This window comes from Dermacentor andersoni, chromosome 6 (genome assembly GCF_023375885.2).
Source record: "Dermacentor andersoni chromosome 6, qqDerAnde1_hic_scaffold, whole genome shotgun sequence".
NCBI lineage: Eukaryota > Metazoa > Arthropoda > Arachnida > Ixodida > Ixodidae > Dermacentor > Dermacentor andersoni.
Window position 1 is genome coordinate 55,752,658 of NC_092819.1, and position 19,269 is coordinate 55,771,926.

Consider the following 19,269-nt stretch of genomic DNA (forward strand, 5'->3'; position numbering starts at 1 on the left):
AAATTATCAAACTCAAAAGCAGGCAGAAGACTGCTGGATGCGGCAGGCCTCCGTCCTAGCTTCAATCAGGGAGAGCCCACGCAAGTTTATATTCAAACAAGGAACTCCTTTATTGTAGTCGCTTTTCCAAGAAATGTCCACCCCCAACACAATAGAGGTCGGAGGTCAGCGAGGGCTAGGGCTTTCTGAAAGAACATATCCAGAACGGAGACCTTTGTTGACGCTGCGCGACACGCCAGTGCCAACACGTTTTCCGTAGCAATAGTCATTGACAGGGGAGAACTCCTCTCGGCAGCTTCGCTGAAGAACTCCTCGGTCGACGTGGCGGAACAGGCTGCTATAGCTATCGCATTACTTGACACAAAACGCACTACGGTGTACACGGACACCCGAGCAGCCGTTACAGCGTTCGCATCGGAATTGACAGCCAAAGAAGCAGCCAGGATTCTGAACGGCAAACTCCCTTCTGACATTATTCATCACATAGTCTAGTTCCAAGCTCACACGGGACCAGGCGTATTACCGGGTCACCTGAACCTCAATGAGATAGCCCACGACCGTGCACGAGGTTTCGTATGCCGCGACGGGACGGTGTCTCGGGTGAGATCGGGAAATCTCGTCCACAGTGATCCTCTAGTTACTTTTCACGAAATCACATCTCATTACAGAGGGAATAGGCAGAGTTTTCCCTTGCCCCATCATAATCTCGACAGATCGCAAGCTAGCACGCTCCGCATGCTCCAGACGGGGTTCTACACTTCTAGGGGCTTTCTGAACATGGTCCTCCACGACACTGATCCACTCTGCCCAGATTGTGGCACTGAATTTTGCTCATTAAATCGCATGCTCTGGCATTGCCCTGTGTTACGGGATTTTAAGCGAGAATAACACTGGACGAAGGCCATCACAGACCCGAGACAAGACGTCCAGCTCCTGGCTGTCCAGAGGGCCCGTGAAATAGCGGAGAGGCATGGCCTCTATGTTCCGACATGGGACAAACCAACGGCTGGGTAGGGACCTACCGAGCTCCTCAGAACTCCAATAAAGTCGTTTACCACTACTACTGCAAGAAGGAAGGAAATTTTTTTTTTCAATTTTCCTCGCCTTGGTTCCACATTCCTCAGGTCGTCTTCGTTCAGGCACTTGTTGGTCCCTTAGATGTACGATTATGTGAGATCCTTCCCATTGGCAGTGAGACAGAATCTCCAGATTATTTTTGACGATATATACCCAAACAACGCAAAACACCTCTCTTACACTATATTAAATGCGATATTACAAAATCACTTATTGGAACTAAAAATAAACGCTTTCGTAGCGACAGATGCATCACAAACAGAATAAAAATATGGAATTTGAATTTTCTCTTCCGTTGTTTGCCTGGTCCTTCTCTTTAAGACTTCCTGACTACGTACCAGTATTTATAGCTGATTTTCTGGCGGATACATTGGCTATACGAAAAGTGAACTCAATCTCGGAATTTGTAATTTAACGGGTTCTATATCTTTATGTTCAGCTCTCACTGAAATGTTTGAGCCGCTATAGCGGCTCACACATTTCACGTCATTTCACTGTTTAATACCTTCTCACTTAACACTAATTAGATTGGTATGGGCGCCCGGTCGTAAAAGATTAGTTATCACTGAATTAGGGGACAACTTGGCGAGAGCTGCCATTAGTGGTCCAATTCACCCGATCTTTCCTGTATCTGCTTTCATAACTGCCGCTAGGTTCAGGAGACGGGAAATCGTGCAAGATTCTTGGAACCTATCATTGAGAAATTTAAGTGATTACCGACAGCTCCTATTTCCTTGGAACAGAAAATTGTGCCGTAACATAAAAGTCCTGTTGATGAAATTCCGATGTCGAATACCTGCATTAAACTGCTATATGCATCGACCTGGTCTGGCGCCCTTTGGTCATGGTGAAAATGAAACAATAGAACACTCCTTCCTGTCACGCCGCCGTTTCTTTCCGCATTAAGAAAACACACTTCAGAAGGAAAATCTCATAGTGCTGGATTGAATATAACCATTCCTGATAGTATTCTACCTTTGGAAGCCTCTCCTTCGGGACATTGTCACAGGGATGTTGGCGCAGCTGTTGCGGAATATACATAATTGAGTCAGGACGATTTCCTTGTTAAGTTCTTTTAACATTTATCCGAATTCGTTTCTTTAGCCATTCAAAATTTCTCAATAGTAATTCTTTTCAGAATAGGATAATCTTTTTTTCCTAAATCACCCGATTCTTGGCCAATTTCCCCATAGTGGGTATGAGCCACTCTCGGAGGTTAAGCAAAGCTATAGGAAGGAAGGTCGCAAGTATGGCCGCTGTATGTGGTGCTCTTGTATTCCGATGCAACCTTTGCGAAGGCTCCGTCAGGTGCAAGTGATTCAGCAAATATATTTCACTTACATTTACAGCGAAAAGCTAGCCGTTCGACGTTTATAACCACAGCTTTGTTAAGCAGGTGTTCCAAAATAAGTTACAGCGGGGCCTAGCTGTTGTAGCTTTTACAGTGATAGCCATTATTATATGTACTACTCGTCCCTCAGCCCAGCTTCAAAGGCAATGGTGCTGTTGTCGGTCGTCGACGTATTCAATCGGCAGGTATACCGATAGATGTAGTGGTGTCACGAGATTCACGGCGTGTGTATGGAGCAATAAGGTTACTTGTATATTTTAAGTATGTAACCGTCTTGGTGAAGAGCCTATATGAACGTATATGCGTCTGTCCCCACGCCACGGCGACCAGCGCCTTCGGCTAAGGAACCACGTTGTATCACCTAGATTCAAAATCATTCTTAGTGGCAAATGTACATACGCAACTCCGGACGCACCCCCAGTGTTCATGTTTTCTTTCTGTCATCCCTTAACCCCCTTTCCCCTGCTACAACTGTAGGGTAGCAAACCGGGCTTGCGTCTAGTCGACATCCCTGCATGCCCTCTTTTCCCTTTTCTTTCTCTCAACGTTATTGCTGAATAATCGCAGTCATCACAAGGTCAAAAACTTGCAGGACGCTCAAGCTTCGCCTTTAAGAGTGGAACGCGATAGCATTCAAAGATCCGCGACTGCTTCTCACGCTTCCCGGCTACTGCAGCTTATGCAACCGTAATGTTTACCGGGAAACTCTGGCGGCGAATCGCTATGCACGAAGGCGTTCTTTCTGGTAGAAACTCGGCCTCTTGCGTGGGCCGTTCCCAGAGGTAGTGTGCAGCCGCGCCAAAAAATTACATTCTTTTTCGTGTTTCTGTTATTGTTTCGCACTTTTAATATTTAGGTCTGAGAAGATGTAATGTAAAAGGCATGCGCTGTCGGTATCTTGTTTCATGACATTTGTTTGTGGGTTGTCATTCTCAAAATTTCGAGGAATAACTTTGTCTAGGATGTTAAGACAAGGTACGAGCAAGTTTAGCGATAGAATGGTGTGGCAATACAACCCGCATATACCTCGTGTCATACAGCAAGGCGTGGCCTATACACATATACCTAAATATATGCGACAATTTTCGCTCACGGACAACCCCACTGACGCTGACAGACACCGGATTTTCTGCTACCCGGGGCCCTTAACGCTGTTAATACGCGTTACTACAGAATACACAAGCATTTGATACTGTGCGACAGCTATCGCTGTAACTGGACTGTGGATTGACGCAGGACAGCGAGGTTATGTTCTAAAGGCCAACTGCAACGAAATTTCACTCTGGCTATCTTGGTTATATATTATTAAATCCATTTTGGCAAAGCTTGAAGCCTGCAGTTGTCAGAATTTCTTGTCAAAATCCTTTAAACAGCCCCTTATAGCAGACGACGCATACACCTGGGTAGCGGATGTGACGAAAGTCTCACACCTCGCCTTCGACGCCTCGGAAAGCATGGCGAGCAGCAGCGCTGGTTGTGAACTTTCTGGTTTCTGCGTCATTTCCGGCGTTTCTCGAGTTTAGGTGTCAAAAATCGTCTATTTTGGCGAGCTTCTTGTGGCGAGTTCAGTCGTATTTCAAACGTAAAATTTTTCACGGGTGCCTGCTACACTATCTGCAACTAGACTTTCTTCACTAACTCCAAAATTTCATTGCTGTTGGCCTTTAATATGGTAGCCTGCCGACCTCTCTAGGGGCTCTGTTCTGTACATTTTCCTTCCTCCACGATTCCGGGCATTTCGCCGTTTCCTTCGAGGCGTGACGTAGGCGCGACGCGTACAAAATGGCCCCGTTTTGCTTTCGTAACGTGATACAAATTTGACATTTCGCCTAAGGAACTGAAATGAAGGCACTGAACCTAACGTTCATGATAAATCAAAACTCTTTTCCCCCACAGCAAAAATAAAGCAGCTAGCTCTAAGCGCACGATTATTCCGTCGAAAACGCTCCTCGCTCCAGGACGCGTCCTCGGGAAACCGAATGAGTCATCGAATATTGTCGCCGACGCGCTTGTTTTCCACCTGGAGACAACATACGCGACCTGCATCATTCTAGGTCGCCTTATCGCTATCTCGTGAAAGGCAAGGACTCAGCCTGACTCAGCTGGCTGAGAATCGGCCGGCTCTGCCATCCCTTGTTGATTTCGCGGCTTACCCGCATTGTGTGAAGAAGACGCCATCTTGCGTACATTTCTTTTCATAAATTAAAAAGCCGCCGGCCACCGTTACCGTAACTTCTGATCATGCGAAAAGTGATTAATCTTGATTACAATGCAAACACAGCAGTCAAAAGTGCATGAAGTCGCAGAAGGTTTGTAATGTTCAAGCAATATCATTACAAATAAACGACTTTTTTTTATGGTGGGCCGAAAGAGAAATGGCAACACCACCCGAGAGTGATGCAAAATACTATGAGCACGCCTTATCAACAAAAGATGTTCATGGGCCCAAACGACGGGGGAAGTGCGGCTATACGCATGTCTCTCGGACACCATAATAATTCGCGCGGCTGGTCACACCACAAATTGTGGCGGAAGATATCTGCAACGGCGACCCGACGCAACATCACGCAACGTCCACTTATAATTGACATAACCATTTCGTCTGCTGCTGAAGTACTGATTGGCTCTGGGCGCCTGCATGTCTCCTTCTGACGCGTACCCCGGCCCAACCAATCGGAACATCAGCAGCAGACGAAATGAGCATGTTCACTATATGAACACTTACAAAATACACCCCCCCCCCTCCTGGTCTTTAAGATGGCGTCGCCACCCATCTCTTTGTTTTGAGTATTTTGGGGTTATTAAACCTCATTTCACGGTAAGCGTGGTGTTTTCCGTATTGTAAAAGGGCACTTTACTGATGAAGCTCGACTAATCTTAGAGCGCAAGTCTTAGCCGACCATCCCTGCGTTGAGCGTCGGCGTCCCTCGACGTAACCGAGCGAACGAGCACAGCGAAGGATGATATAGCGAACGCGGAGCGCAGCGGGCGACGAAAGACGGCGATAGCGAAGAGATCGCGATGAGGAAAGCGGAGGAGCAAGGTATGGCGAAAGCGTGCGAAGAAAAGCGTAGTGCCGCCCAAGACGGGCTCTGCGGTGGCGACCGCTACGAGATGGCGCCAGCGTAGAGCGCCGTCTAAAACCCCTTAAACTTCGTAAAGAAGTAACACTCTCCTCCTCGTTTCTCCTCTCTTTCACGCTCCCTGCTCGACCGTGGCGCCGCCTACACTGCTCGAGCGTGGCAACGGCGCCAACATGCGCTCCTCGCCACTCCGTAGACGCTTCTCGATCAAAAATGGCGCTGATGCACGGTGCGAGGGCCCACGTGATGCTATTAGGCCAATAGCGACATGGCGTCGGCCTCGGCCAGAGCGCGCGAGGAGGAGGCGGCATTCTTCAAAGCGTGGCACTACTTTACGAAGTTTAAGCGGCTTTAGGGCCGTCGTCTGTGCACCGATGACGCCATCGATAAGGCATGCGGCGAGCACGTCCACCTACACCTGCCTGCGCCATACATGGAAACAAAGCGCTGCACGAGTGGAGGTCTGTCTGCGGCGGCGGCTGTGAACGGCGCCAACGCGCTGCCTCTCGCGATCTCCCGATTAGCGAGGCAGTCGCGCCACACTTCGCTCCGATTGCAGTGTGTTGCACGAGACAGACTGTCCGCACCAGCCACACTACTCGCAGCATTCTATTCCTAATACAAACCGTGTACTTATATAATCACAACACAAAATATTGATGTGAAATGAAAACCCGTATAGAACTGTGCTCAAATTTAGCGTTGGGAAGTATCGTAATTGTCGGTGAACATTTTCTCATTAGTGTCAATCCCGCGACGAGAGAAGAGGACTAGATACTTTCGCAACAGGATGCACATAATGAACCCGGGATAAAAATGAAGTCCCCGCGAAGTAAGCAGTGTTGCGATTTTTCTATCAGAGATTCTGCTAAAGCGGTAGTGAAATAATGTGTTGTAGTGGACTGGTTGGCTCTGTGACACTATGGAGCACTGCACTGTGAACCAAGTGTTTAAACAGACAATTGTTTGCATCTGTGTGGACAGTATAGATATTGCTTCACATCGCAGTGTTCCATTATGTCAATAATGAATGTTCGCTTCAATCCACTATCAACTTTATCAATTCATAAAAAAGCTAGCTCAGGAACAGTTAAACCAGAAATAAATCATATAGCAACATGCACACAAGAAATATGATTAAATAAAAATGTGATTCATATATGCGTAAATGTTTGTGCAATGTCAGTTCATGACGCTGAGTGTGCTTTATTTAAATATTTTATGAAAACCGTAATGCTTTATGAAACATGGCATTCTTTTTAGACTCCACAGAATTTCTAAATCACTTATGGCAGATAGCCCAATTCTAATCTGTGAACTGAATTACATGAACTGGAGATGGACATTACTTCCTTGAGAAATAAAAATGCATATTGGATTAATTAACAAAATTTCAAAAATTAGGTATTAAATTAATTACATTACAGCATCATACTGCAATTTATTGATTGTAGCCAGAAATTCTTAAAGCAATATTGATTTAAAATGACTTCCAAGGATGGCACCACGTTCAAGGCATGCGCTGTCACACTTGTGGTCAAAATGCACTGGTGTCTCACTTGAATTTTTAAGAGCACGCCATTTTATGCACTGAAGGACAAGCATTACTGGAATGCCTATGTATTTCGTTGTACACTTCAAAATAAATATCTTGAAAGTGATGTTGTCCTGAGAATTCGTTCCAGTGGATACACTGTGCGAACTCACCAGCTCCAATTGATAAATCGCAATATGTGCCACCAAGTATTTAGTTAAATGAAAAGTTAGTGAAATTCTGTTTAGTAAATTACACATCTTCATGTCTGGCCCAAGTAATGTCTGCTTCTTCGAGCAATCCACCTCAAGGATCAGAATTGTGCTGCAGGCAGTCTTTAAAAGCTCTCTATAGTAAGAACACCCGATAGAATGTGATGCAAGAGTGTATCAACAGGCGTTTAAACTTGGGCACTGATAATCAGTGTTGCGTTTTCTTCTTGCAGATTACCCTAAAACAGCATTAAAATTCACTAGAATCTGCCAAATATATTTGTGATCCTGCCAGAAAGATGCTGAGCACAATTTCATTAAACATGTACTTGATCTGCTTCTAAGCAGCACATTTTTACCTAAAGCTAATACATTATCACTAATGTCGTGTAAAATTTTATAAAATGGTAGCATCACCCCTGGGACAGCAGTACATAGGCTTTCATACAGCAAAACCTCGTCATAACAAAACAGGTAATTATAATAAAGTAATAAGTATGAAAAAGTAATTGTAATCCCCCCCCCAATGGTCAATGTTGGTTATGAGAGTGGACAAATGTTTATAATGAAATAATGGTTATAAGAGTATTATTGGCTCCTTCTACAATTTTGTTTTATTGAGGCTTTACTGAAATATATAATCAGACAGCTGGAACCACCAACAGCACTTCTTGTACCAATCAGCTCTTTAATTATCAACTGCCAACAAAAAGACACTTATAGGTGGTGATAAGAGTCAGTAAGGTGTTTTATTTTGTGTTCACAATTCTGACAACAAACGGTCCATTTCACAATTTCGCGCTATGAATTTAGGGTATTTGGCATTTAGGCCAGTCCTACAAGGGTGAAAAGAAACAACAATAACCAACATGTTGAAAACGACTTGCTCAGAAAACCTCATCAAAAACTACTAAACACGTCTCAATGCTAATTGTCATATACACCCCGTCAGTGTTTCAATAGAAACAGCATGTATAAACAAAGCACCACGACACTCATCACCTGAATAAACAATGTGACTATGCTTTTGCTATGCTTTCACCAACTGCCCTTCCCTAGAATGTCGAACACTGTGTGAATTCTGTTTCGAACATTCCCTGTTACACGTCGAAGCTTGTACCAGCAATTTTCTCATTTGTTTAGAAAACTACCTTATTTATTTATGTGACTTTAAACAATCAAATATACTATTCCACATTTTCATTGCATGTTTTCTTTTTTACAAAAATAAGGTCCCATCGAGGACAGGTGTACAACTAACTCGGCATCACAATCAAGTTTACTGTGATCGTAGACGTATACTATGCAAATAATGTGCATCTTAATGATCGCAAAGATAAATGAAGGGAAAAAAACGTTACAAACCAAGATGCTGTGACGCGTGCATTAAGCGGGCAGCAAGATCGGGCATTCCGAATTGGAAAAGCGCTGGGTTTTTATAGTGTTAAAGCTGCTTCTCTGACAACGTCTCGCAAGCTGCTCGTACACTGCTACGTAGTAGCCAGTACTGAACGCTTAGCCAAATGCAAGTACTTTTCACGTCCCAGCTGCTGTACAAAGAATTTTTGCTAGCCACAAAGCAGAATACTTGTCCTACCTGACGTGACAATGAAGGAAATGCTTATTCATAAAAAGGCAAAAAATGCGTAAAAACTTCACGTCGAATTCCAAGTCTGCACCTATAGGACAGATGCAATGATGCAATGTTGTATGGTAAGCGCGTTGGTTAAATACTACTATGAAAAACATGCCTAAAAGAAGCATTCTATCAGCAGAAGCTAAGAACAAAGAAACAATTTCTTTCGCTGTTAACAGCGTGGCATGATTCATATTTTGTAAGCACACGTGTTTCTTTGGTGAAAAATGTTTTTCAACAGGCTTGGCCAAAAAAAGAAAAATGCTTAAATTTCTTTCTTCCGTAGATGTCTCTTAAGCCACATGTTATAAAACTCTCTATAACACATCTCCAGCAACAACTAACATTCATGCACACATACACATTTACAGACACACATACATATTTACAAAACATTTTGATTTCTTAACGTGCTTTCATCAACAGCACCTTTTTTTTCTTCTGTAGATTTCTTGTAGAGGGGAATGCTTATGACAAAGCACGCCTAGCAGTAGTAAACTCCAACATGCTGCTATTGACAAGAGTCCGCTTTTACATGTGCGTACAAGAGACAATACCCATGAGCTTACATCCCACGTACGTAAGCCTGCATTACGCCAGGGGTACATGTGTACAATTACAGTTATGCAGTGTACGGACATTACTCACAACACAGGAGAGACCCTGATTCGGCATTAAATGCTGCAATTCAGATTGTGCAAGCTGCAGGTTTTACAGCCGAATCTCGCAACAACAAAGCCACATCCGACACAGGAATACCTTCGTTACATCAAATATTTGTAATGAGCATATATGCATTACATGCTCTTATCAGTGAGAAATGTTTTAGATTTACTTTGTTATATCTGATTATTTGTTATAGCCTTCTTTTGTTTGTTAAAACGAGATTTGACTGTACACCAATTACTTTCAATGAGAAAGTGAACTTTATTAATACGATGTTGCCGCAGAGGAGATGTACAATTCATTCATGTAAGAACAGGCAAGTATTGGTGTGGTGGCGGTGGGTTGTAGAATCAAGTTGCTTTAGTCTGGGACAGCGGACGGCAATTGCTTGCTAAACCTGATACTGAATGCCACCTTACATTGAATGCCACCTTAGAACAGAATTGGAGCACGAGTAAGCCAAGACACAATATTAGCTTACCTGTCCCTGTGGGTGACACAACATTTAGTGTTCTTCAAAAAAAAACACCACCACCAAACAAGCAGAACATCTGCAAGGAGTGCTGCACGTACAGGACGGTACACTCTAAAAGTGAACACCTAGCCGGTAATAAAGCCAACATAACCTATACATATCTACGTCGGGAGCAAAAATATGGCTGCTAGGACATGTTAAGGCTAACATCTATGAATTAAAAAACAGTATCAATGCCTTCATGTTATAATTCAGTTTTAATTGGTAGCCAAATAACAAGTGGGTGTGCCCTTTAACAGTAGACTATACTGTGCTTCACAAATGTATGCATCAGGGCAAACATCAAGAGCGAAAGGAGCATGCCTGATAAGGAACTAACGGTACACAAACATAACTGTAACCATTCCACAGACTCCCCTTCCCTGATCAAATTAACCGGTAAACCATAAATGTTTTCCACGGTGTTCATGTGGTGTTCGTGTAGGGAGTGGCATAAAAGGTGCATTTGCAATAAAACAGCTGTACCGGCTCTCAGTCACATGAGGCACCTCTTGCACACTATTTAAAACTGTGCCGTAAACAAGTAGCCCAAGTGAACTCAATGCCTGTCTTCAGCAGGACAAGTTCCTCTGGCCAGAGAGTATTTCAGAAAGATTGACATATCAGATTTGCCTTAGTGATTGCATGCAGGCACGTAGGGGTAGGTGTGGATTTTTAGAATTCTCAAACAAGCAAATACTGCTCTCATTTGCTTTGAGCGAGTAACATAGCTTAACAATAAGATCTCTTTAATGATTTCCATGTGCACTGTTTCATCATGTGCAAGCACTTATTTAAAAAATACTGCAGCTTAAATAACGGGTTCACTTCAATCATTAATCTAAGCTCAGGGCCACCTCTAACAGTAAAAAAATTTGATATAAAATTTTTAGGGAGGTACCGTAAACATAGAGAGTTAGGTGCAACATTCACCTTGGTGATTTTTTTTCACTTGATACGCACTCCAAATGCTGGAGCTGTGATAAATTACTCGGTCTGACGTCAGAAGCTTACAAACAGCATTGCGCGACACAGTTTGGATGACTTTCACCCAACGAAAAGGAACACTACTTTGTCAAACAGGTCTCATATATTACTAAACTCAAAAACGAGGGAAGGGGACAGAATATGCACAAATAGGGGGGAAAAAAGAGAACAGGAAACAAGCTCTCCCATAGTTGTGCGTTTTCTTTCTCCAACTGCGTGCAGGGACAATCAGCGCTCTGTTTAATAAACAACACTCGCATCTCAGCAATGCAACACTACATTCCACTGAAATTGTTTCATTCAGGTTTCTCTCTCTCTCTCGCTCAAGTAACTAACTCAGCAGCATAACAAATCTAGATGGTAAAAAAAAAGTAAAAAAGGGGTAACAGCAACCTCCTAAACAACAGAGTCCATGTGCACATCCGAAAAAGCTGCCTTTCTCACGCTGATCCAGCAACAAGAACCCCCGCGGTTACGGGAGTGTGATTTCACCATCGCACGACAAGCCACAACACACAGCATGGAGTCATTCTTATATAACACAAACGTGCACACTATCGTCCAGCGATGCAAACAACGTGGGTCCTCCTCCTCTTCCCTACTCAAACTGGTGGGACGAGTTCTGTCGAAGTCCATACTGGAGTCCGTTCATGGAGCGTGAACGGTGCGGTCTCAAAAAGAAAGCCGCATGGCAATGCAACCTCAAATGCAGCAAGTGTCCAGAGTCGCACTCTCCGTCTCACCGATTCTGCGCAGCAACTGTGAAAAAAAAAGCCACAGGTGGTCCGGCGCCTGTTGTGGTGCAACCACTGACACTGTCAGCCTCACAACAGCAACACATTAGGGCCGCACTAACAGACAACATGTATGTGAAATTTGGAAACCGACACTTCCAAACTCATTTCAAGAATCACATGGGCCACGCAAAGGCGGGGTATATCTAGGGCAGAAGGTACCTAAGACTGGTACTTTGGACACGCGGTGTTTCTTGTCCCTACGTGAACCGAATGGCCTCAGACTTCTAGCACTGCAGCAGGAAAGTATCCAAATGGGCTACAGATTGGTTCTTTCAACTGACGGCTCTACAAGCACAGTGAAGACTGAACAATTGCTGCACCAATGATCTGAAGGGCTCATCATGAGCACTGCCCAAACTACTTCCACCAGAAGAGGAAGAGAAGAAAAAAACAAAGAAGGCGAGAGTCAGAGGCCCAGTGTAACCACAGCGTCATCCTTCTTGACGTAAAGCCCTAAACTCTTGCAGAGATGGAGGTGGGTGCCTCGCTCACACGCACGACTCGGTTTCAGGGTGCTCTATCGGAATTGTCGGGGACGAGGAAGCCACGTCGTTCGTTGCCGTTGTAACGGCGGCATCCTTGGCCTCTTCCTCTTCGTGAATATGGATGGAGCTGGCCTTGTACCAGACGACGGCATCCACGAGGAAGGCCACAAACATGATGACAGCTGTGACTCCGTGGAACACCATGCGAAACTTGGTGGGGTCGTAGACACGGCACGCCCCAGGCTCGCCACAGTTGTCCTCCCAGAAGAGACAGGCCGAGTCGACGACCGCACCGTAGATAATGGGACAAGGCACATTCCCTGCAGACCAGCGCACAAGACCAGTAAGACATAGCTTAGCGAGCCAGAGTGATTGAAACTTTTCAGCGGCAGTTGTGATGTACTCAAGTGAGTTTGATGGAACAGCGCCTGGTCAGTTAATATCATTGCTAGAAAGGTACCATGCAAGGCCAAGCTGCTTTTGACTAGCTTCAATTACCTTCTTGATTTCTAACTATATTTGCCATTAAGAGGAAGCTTTAGTTAGCTCTGGCCCAACTCTGAAGCGGCCTAGTCAAATACATGTAAAATGCAAAAAACTTTTTTCTGAGAGAACCCCTGGACCAATTTTAATGAAATTTGTTGAACTTGAGAGAGAAAGTTAAATTATAGTGACTGTTGGAAGCGGAATTTCAATTTAGGGCCTTAATTTTGTTAAAAAGATTTTCAAAAATTTGAAAGTTAGAAAGAAAAATAGAAGCACGAAGTTTACAAATAGCTCTGAATCAAGAACAGATATCGCGGTTCTGTAAACGTCATCCACTAGACCACTGAAAGCGGACAAATTTGATATGTAATTTTATATTATACATGAATTTGTTACTTTGTGCACAAAGGTTCTGGAAAAGTTGTATTTACATATATAATTAATTTTTTTCAGATTCGTGTGTAACATATCAATTTCGTCCACTTTAGATGTACTATTAAATGCAATTCACATAATGGTGATATCATTTTTCATTGCTGAGTTACAGAGTTGTAAAATTGGTAGTTTCGTTTTCTAAAGATATTTTATTTTTGCCAATTTTTAATAAAAAATTGACAATCTAAATAAAAAATTCGAAACCAACATTCACTAGATTTTAGGTTTTTCTTTTAAATGCAACGAACCTCGTTAAATTTGGTGCAGTGGTTGCTGAGTAAAACGAATTCTCCTTTTTCATGTATTTAGATAAGAGGAAGCTTTAGCTCGGGTGCTCCTAAGTGGTAGCTGTAGGAGGCTAAATCTCATTTAAATTTGATTGCACTCAACATTTTTAGACTAACACAAATGAGGCACAGAGTGAATAGTACCTCCCAAGATAACTCAATTCTTCATACCATTTTGAACAGTTTCACTTGATTTAAATTGAGTTTTTGAAAAGAAGTTGCGGCCACCAAGTTTCTTCGCATTTTTATTAGCCGGACAGCCCTATAACAAACCCGGTTACAAATATTCATCCAAAAAGTAAATACGGAGTAAAATTTTTAAAACATCAATACACATCAGAATCACTTGCTAAAACTGATAATGTGCATCCTTGTAGGTAAATCACCTAAATTTCATTGTACTGTCAAAAAAAATATTCTACATTTATGACACCTGAATATAAAGAACACGGGCGCCAGGCAGTACAGTCAAAACTGTATCCCTTCTCATTTTCCGTTTTCTGGGAAAAATAGGCCCACCGGTTCCACTATGCCTGCAATAACGTGAAGATTCTTTTCCATTTTTGCCACCTCTACTTCTTAAAACCCTCTCATTCTCCTCTCCCAATTGGGGTGGGGGAGAGTGAACTATCTAAACGCTGGCAGAGAACGCAGTTTTTGCCCTGAAAATGACAAGTCCTCTTGCCGAACGTTGGCTACAGAGAAACCCTTCGTTTGACAACAGCAAGAAATAAACCACTCACGTTTTTGAAGTTCATACTTACCAAACAATCCAATGGCAAACTGGATCAGTCCCAGTGCAAGGGCCTTGTCATGCGATTCTACACACCTGAAGAACAGCGGAAGATTCATGCTTTAGGTGTGGGCACATCGTCAAGTGAAATAAGCAGCAAATTATTAAGGAATGAATGTTTACATGCTCACAGTTAGCATTGAGTGTTTTAAACATTTATAGACTCGCACAATTCTCAGCCTGATAATGCAACACACTCACACTGATTGTTTCATATACAAACACAAAAACCTTGCACAACACTGCATCCTCATTCATTCATTCATTCATTCATTCATTCATTTATTCATTTAAGAACACTGCCAATATCGTCAGGGATTACAGCAGAGAAGGTACATTAAATGTCTGCTTGGTTACACAGTCAAACATGCATAACATTACACATTCCTATTTGAACATACATCATAAAAAATAGTTTGGTTACACCATCTGCATATAAGAAAAAAAACAAAATGACATTTGAACATGTAAAAAGCTTTGGAAATGCATTAGAACTTGCCAGCACATTTATTTTTTTATTTATTTGTTTTTTGTGTCCCGGCATTCTTAATTGACGACCTTCTTTTGTTTGCCAAGATTGAATTTTCTTTATTAATATATTCGGCATATTTTATTGCGCATTTCTTATTTAGTCCATAACTCTAAAGCACAAACACATAGAGCACTACATACAGTGCAATACACAGTAAATATAAATGGTGAAAGACCCCATCATTTCAAACATAAACATATGATGCCATCTCCGGGCTACCATAGCAATGACAAAATTAGTTATAATGAAGAAAACTGTACAAACGAGATGGACTTGCAGGTGCAGTTGAATGAGGAGGCACTGTAACATGCTCTTGAAAGAAGATGCGGAATGTGTCTGGCATTACAGAGCATCACCTAACAAATCTTTCCACATGAAAAGTTTCTGAATGCGCCATGCAATCGAATGCTGCCTTCGCTGCCTTTATCACCCTTTACATGAAATGTTTCTGCCATGCTCTTCAAAGTTTTGTCACTGCGCCGACAGAGTGAGGCCCACATTGCTCCAGCCGTTATCGCACTGAGCTTTGTCATCAGCATGACTTCCAAGGTTATTCTATTGTACCCTACCGATTTCCCAGAGACCACAGTATTCGCACGATGGCATCCTCCCCCAACAAATAGTATCCCACGCTTTCATCAGTATTGTTATTGTTAAAAACTTTATTCAGTAATAAGACTCCTTCATTTTTGGTCCTGCTGAAGCCAATGCTTAGTCACGAGGTTTGAAGTAATTGGGCCAGTCATCATTATGTTTATTGTTGCATTGCAATAAATGCGAAATCTGGAGGGGATTTCAAGATGCTGAAGGGCAGGCATGTATTTTAACATTACTGTAAGCTTTCTGCAGCGCGTAAAGAATAATATCCTCAGTCACTTGTCGGAGCACTGTCTAGCGAGGACTCTTCACCATGTTCCAAGCTAAAGGTAAAACGTCATTTTGGCAACAAACACACAACCGCAGAGTGTGGATAGACAAGATTGCCGACATGCCTTTTAGGGCAGTCCAACTTGCGTCTTACCAATTCAATGTGCCTACCCAACCAACACATTATTAGGTGGCATTGAAGCTTATCAGTTATTCCTAGCAGGCACTGCGGTCCTGCAGCAGCACTGCGGCAGCACCGACAATAGTGCAATGCTCTTGGCACAATGGGCCTGTAACATCTTTCTCCAGCCACAAGAACCCAAGCTGACGCACTTTGATGACATGTTTTACATGTCAGATGTCAAGTTTCACGATGTTGGCATGGCCCAACTGGCCATCGTACACTGTCCGTTCTAAGGCAGCACTTGTTTCTCCACTTTTTTCGTCTTTTGCTGCCCTGTCCTTAAGGCATTGCGCAAGTTTTGGCACTAACAGCTTGTAGAGAGAGACAGAGACAGAGCATGTTCCAAAGGTGCAAAGAAGTGAGGAGGTGCACAGCAGAAGAGAATGCTGTAAAAACCCAATCAGAGCCCACCGGCGCATATGTCGGACACGCCAAACTAATTTCGAGGTGGGCAAGTTGTTCGCACTTCTGTTGATCTGCCTCTGTGTGCGGAACTGTGTTCAGAGCTTGCACAAAATAGCGCACCACTTTTCTCACCTGAGAGTCAGCAGCATGGACCCAACTTCAGATGTCGAGTGTATAAGCACGAAAACGGAGAAGATGACGATGTACCAGGTGAGGCTGTTGCACTCGAGGGAGCAGAACCCATTGATAATGGTTTCGTTGGTTCCTGTACAATGGCAGTCGCTAAAATTTGGCTGTAACAGAAAAAAAAGGAAAGAGAAAAGAAAAAACGAAATGAAAACTTTGGTGGGCTAAAAAAAATTGGCTGATCCCTCGGTCAAAGGGATTGGTCATTACACGAAAGTGAAGCCTGTAAAGAGCAGTAGCCACTTTCCTGCACATTCACAAATACAAGTCCATAAATATGTATAGCATTGTGGAATTAATAAAAATTACAGTTCCGCTCGAAGGGCAAAGTAATGACAGCAGTGGCAAGTATTTGGAGTTACTGTGGCATTAGAGCTCTGGCAGCATTGCGTGCTGGTGCCCATACATTTGTTTAAAAGTCATGCAGACGCATGTTTGGCGAGCGGCATCTCTGGGCTGAAAATGACCATGCGATGAAAAGCGAATGGTGGGGGCAACATTTCAGTCAGTACATCGCATAGATTGTGACAGGAGTTGGATAACGGAGAAGCACCTCTCCCGATTATCTTTTCTGATTGGCTGGTGCACCCCAACGTTTTCAGTGCATTGCACAGAGTTACTGAGGGAGTATAGTAATGCCCAGTCATTACGAATCCAACGCAATATGGTGCGCTAATGTGTAGATGGCAATGGCAAAAAGTGACCCAGGGCAACGCACCTGCTGATCGCTGCCGGAGACTTGTGAGCAGCCAGCCAGGCAAGGAGACAAGTAGGTCACGCTATCATGGCACACAGGAGAAAAGAGCCCAGACTTGCACTCGCACGAGGTGCTGTTGCATGCTGGAGGTAGAAAGTTCAAGTCCCTGCTGCAGAAGGAAAAGGAAAGAAGAAACACGCAGTGGATTTGTTTGATGTGCATTTGATTCAATTTAGCTTGTGGGGTTTAATGTCCAAAATCATCGCAGGAGTTATGGCAGACACAATAGTGCATAGGCGCAGGGTTAACTTTGACCACTTGTGTTTCCTTGATGTCCCGCTAAATCTAAATTATGGTGGCGCTTTCGCATTAAGCTTCCATGAGAGTGCGACTGCTATAGCCTGGAATTTGCTTCTTTTGTTCGGCCAGTCTTGATCACTTGAAGTCTGTTCCTGTGAACCTCTATCTTGCTTGTTTAGGTTGAAAGGGGTCTTTTATAGTCGAAGCCTGTCTCCACGTTGTGTACTTACTGTTCTGAATTGAGGCCGACGTAGTCTCCAAGAGGGCAGCCCACCCACATGAGGATGACCATGCCGATGGAGTACGCCAGGGCAGTGAATGCAATCCATTTGGCAACAAAGCGGGCATTTGGCTTGTACTTGCGCATAAACGTCCCGCTGGCAAAAATGCCCACACCCATGACAAGAATGCCAGCAAACCCTGTGGTGACAAGAAGAGAAGAACAGCACTGTTCTCAGTATTGACACAATGTACAACAGCTATACACTCTCACAAGTGCCACCTTTATTGTTACGGCAAAGGGCAAAACAACGGACACAGATATCATGAATTATTGGATATAGCAAAGTAAATATAAAATTTGGTTGCCCATGCTATACTTCAATGACTACTCTGCTGCTGTAACAAAACAGAAAATGCCATATTTGATATGATGATGGTCACAGCAAAGCAAATACGTTTTGCTCACAGCTTAAGGTATCTATTCTGGGGGGGAAAAAAATGCAAACATGCAGCCAAATCAACTTGAAATTGCAAATTCTGAATGTGCGCGCCCATTTTGTCCAGTGGCTTGGCTTGGCTAGCCCACAGTCGGCAAGCAAACATGCCCATCCTTCTGTAATTGTCTCAATGAAGCAGTTGCATAATAACGACAACGGAAAGTGCACTTGGAATTTAGCGTTGTTCACGTGTTCATACCTACCAACCTCAGACCACTTAAGATACTGCACAAGATGCCAAAAAATGCTACAATTGCACAAGGAAATATTAAAATACCGTTTTACTGTTCAGAAACTTTTGGTTAGGTGAAATGCGTCACAACAAACTCATTGCACCTTGGATATTGAGGGCTAAGCTAACTCTACAACCGTTGCAGCTTTGGCCTTCCCGACGAAGTCTTTGCCGAATTCCCATTTGTGGCGCTCCCCCGAGCGAGGCTGAGCACGCCTCATGACCAGATATTGCTCCACTGTCTTTTGACATGGAGGCACGAAACTGGGTGTGTACCTTCCTAACCTTGCTAAAAACTCTTTCACATTCTAGATCGGAGTGTAAAGACACCAAACATGACGTTTGAAAGTTTGACATTTGGCAACTGTTATAATAGCCTTTAGAGGCAAACAAAAATTATCAATGTTGTTGAGTGGGTCTCTCTGAGCCACTATGGTATAGTAAAAATTGAGAGCAAATGCAAGTGTTAAGAATGTGGGGAGTTACAGTGAGGGCTGCTACATCATAATTTTCACACAAACTGAACGCTCTAATGCAAAATGCCTCTTAGAAGGCCCTTCGAAAATATAAATGGTTAAGCATCAATTCATTTAAATAACCATTTCATTGCAAGCCAACAGAAGCAGCTACAGCTGATATACAGTGATGCATATTGGCAACTGTTTTACAGACACAGTTCAGACAAGATACCCATCTTCAGTGAGTTAAAAGATCATTTCAGTACAACCATAGCTGTGTTACAGTAGTAACGCCAATATACTTAAGCTTTTATTTTTCTTGCCACAGAGCTGTGTTTTCAAGACT

The 19,269-nt window shown here is 43.3% G+C and overlaps 1 protein-coding gene across 4 annotated transcripts in view; it reads right to left on the reverse strand.

The window, feature by feature from the left end:
* Nucleotides 1–7,987: 7,987 nt before the first annotated feature.
* Nucleotides 7,988–19,269, reverse strand: part of LOC126522830 (solute carrier organic anion transporter family member 74D-like) — a 181,316-nt gene continuing 170,034 nt past the window's right edge. For all 4 annotated transcript variants that reach the window (XM_050171659.3, XM_055066578.2, XM_050171661.3 and 1 more), the window contains 5 exons: nt 17,745–17,934; nt 17,236–17,383; nt 16,464–16,624; nt 14,315–14,379; nt 7,988–12,662 (listed from right to left, as the gene is read on the reverse strand). In XM_050171659.3, the coding sequence (XP_050027616.1) occupies nt 12,346–12,662; nt 14,315–14,379; nt 16,464–16,624; nt 17,236–17,383; nt 17,745–17,934 (881 nt within the window). In that variant the 3' untranslated portion in view covers nt 7,988–12,345. The remainder of the gene's footprint in view (nt 12,663–14,314; nt 14,380–16,463; nt 16,625–17,235; nt 17,384–17,744; nt 17,935–19,269) is intronic.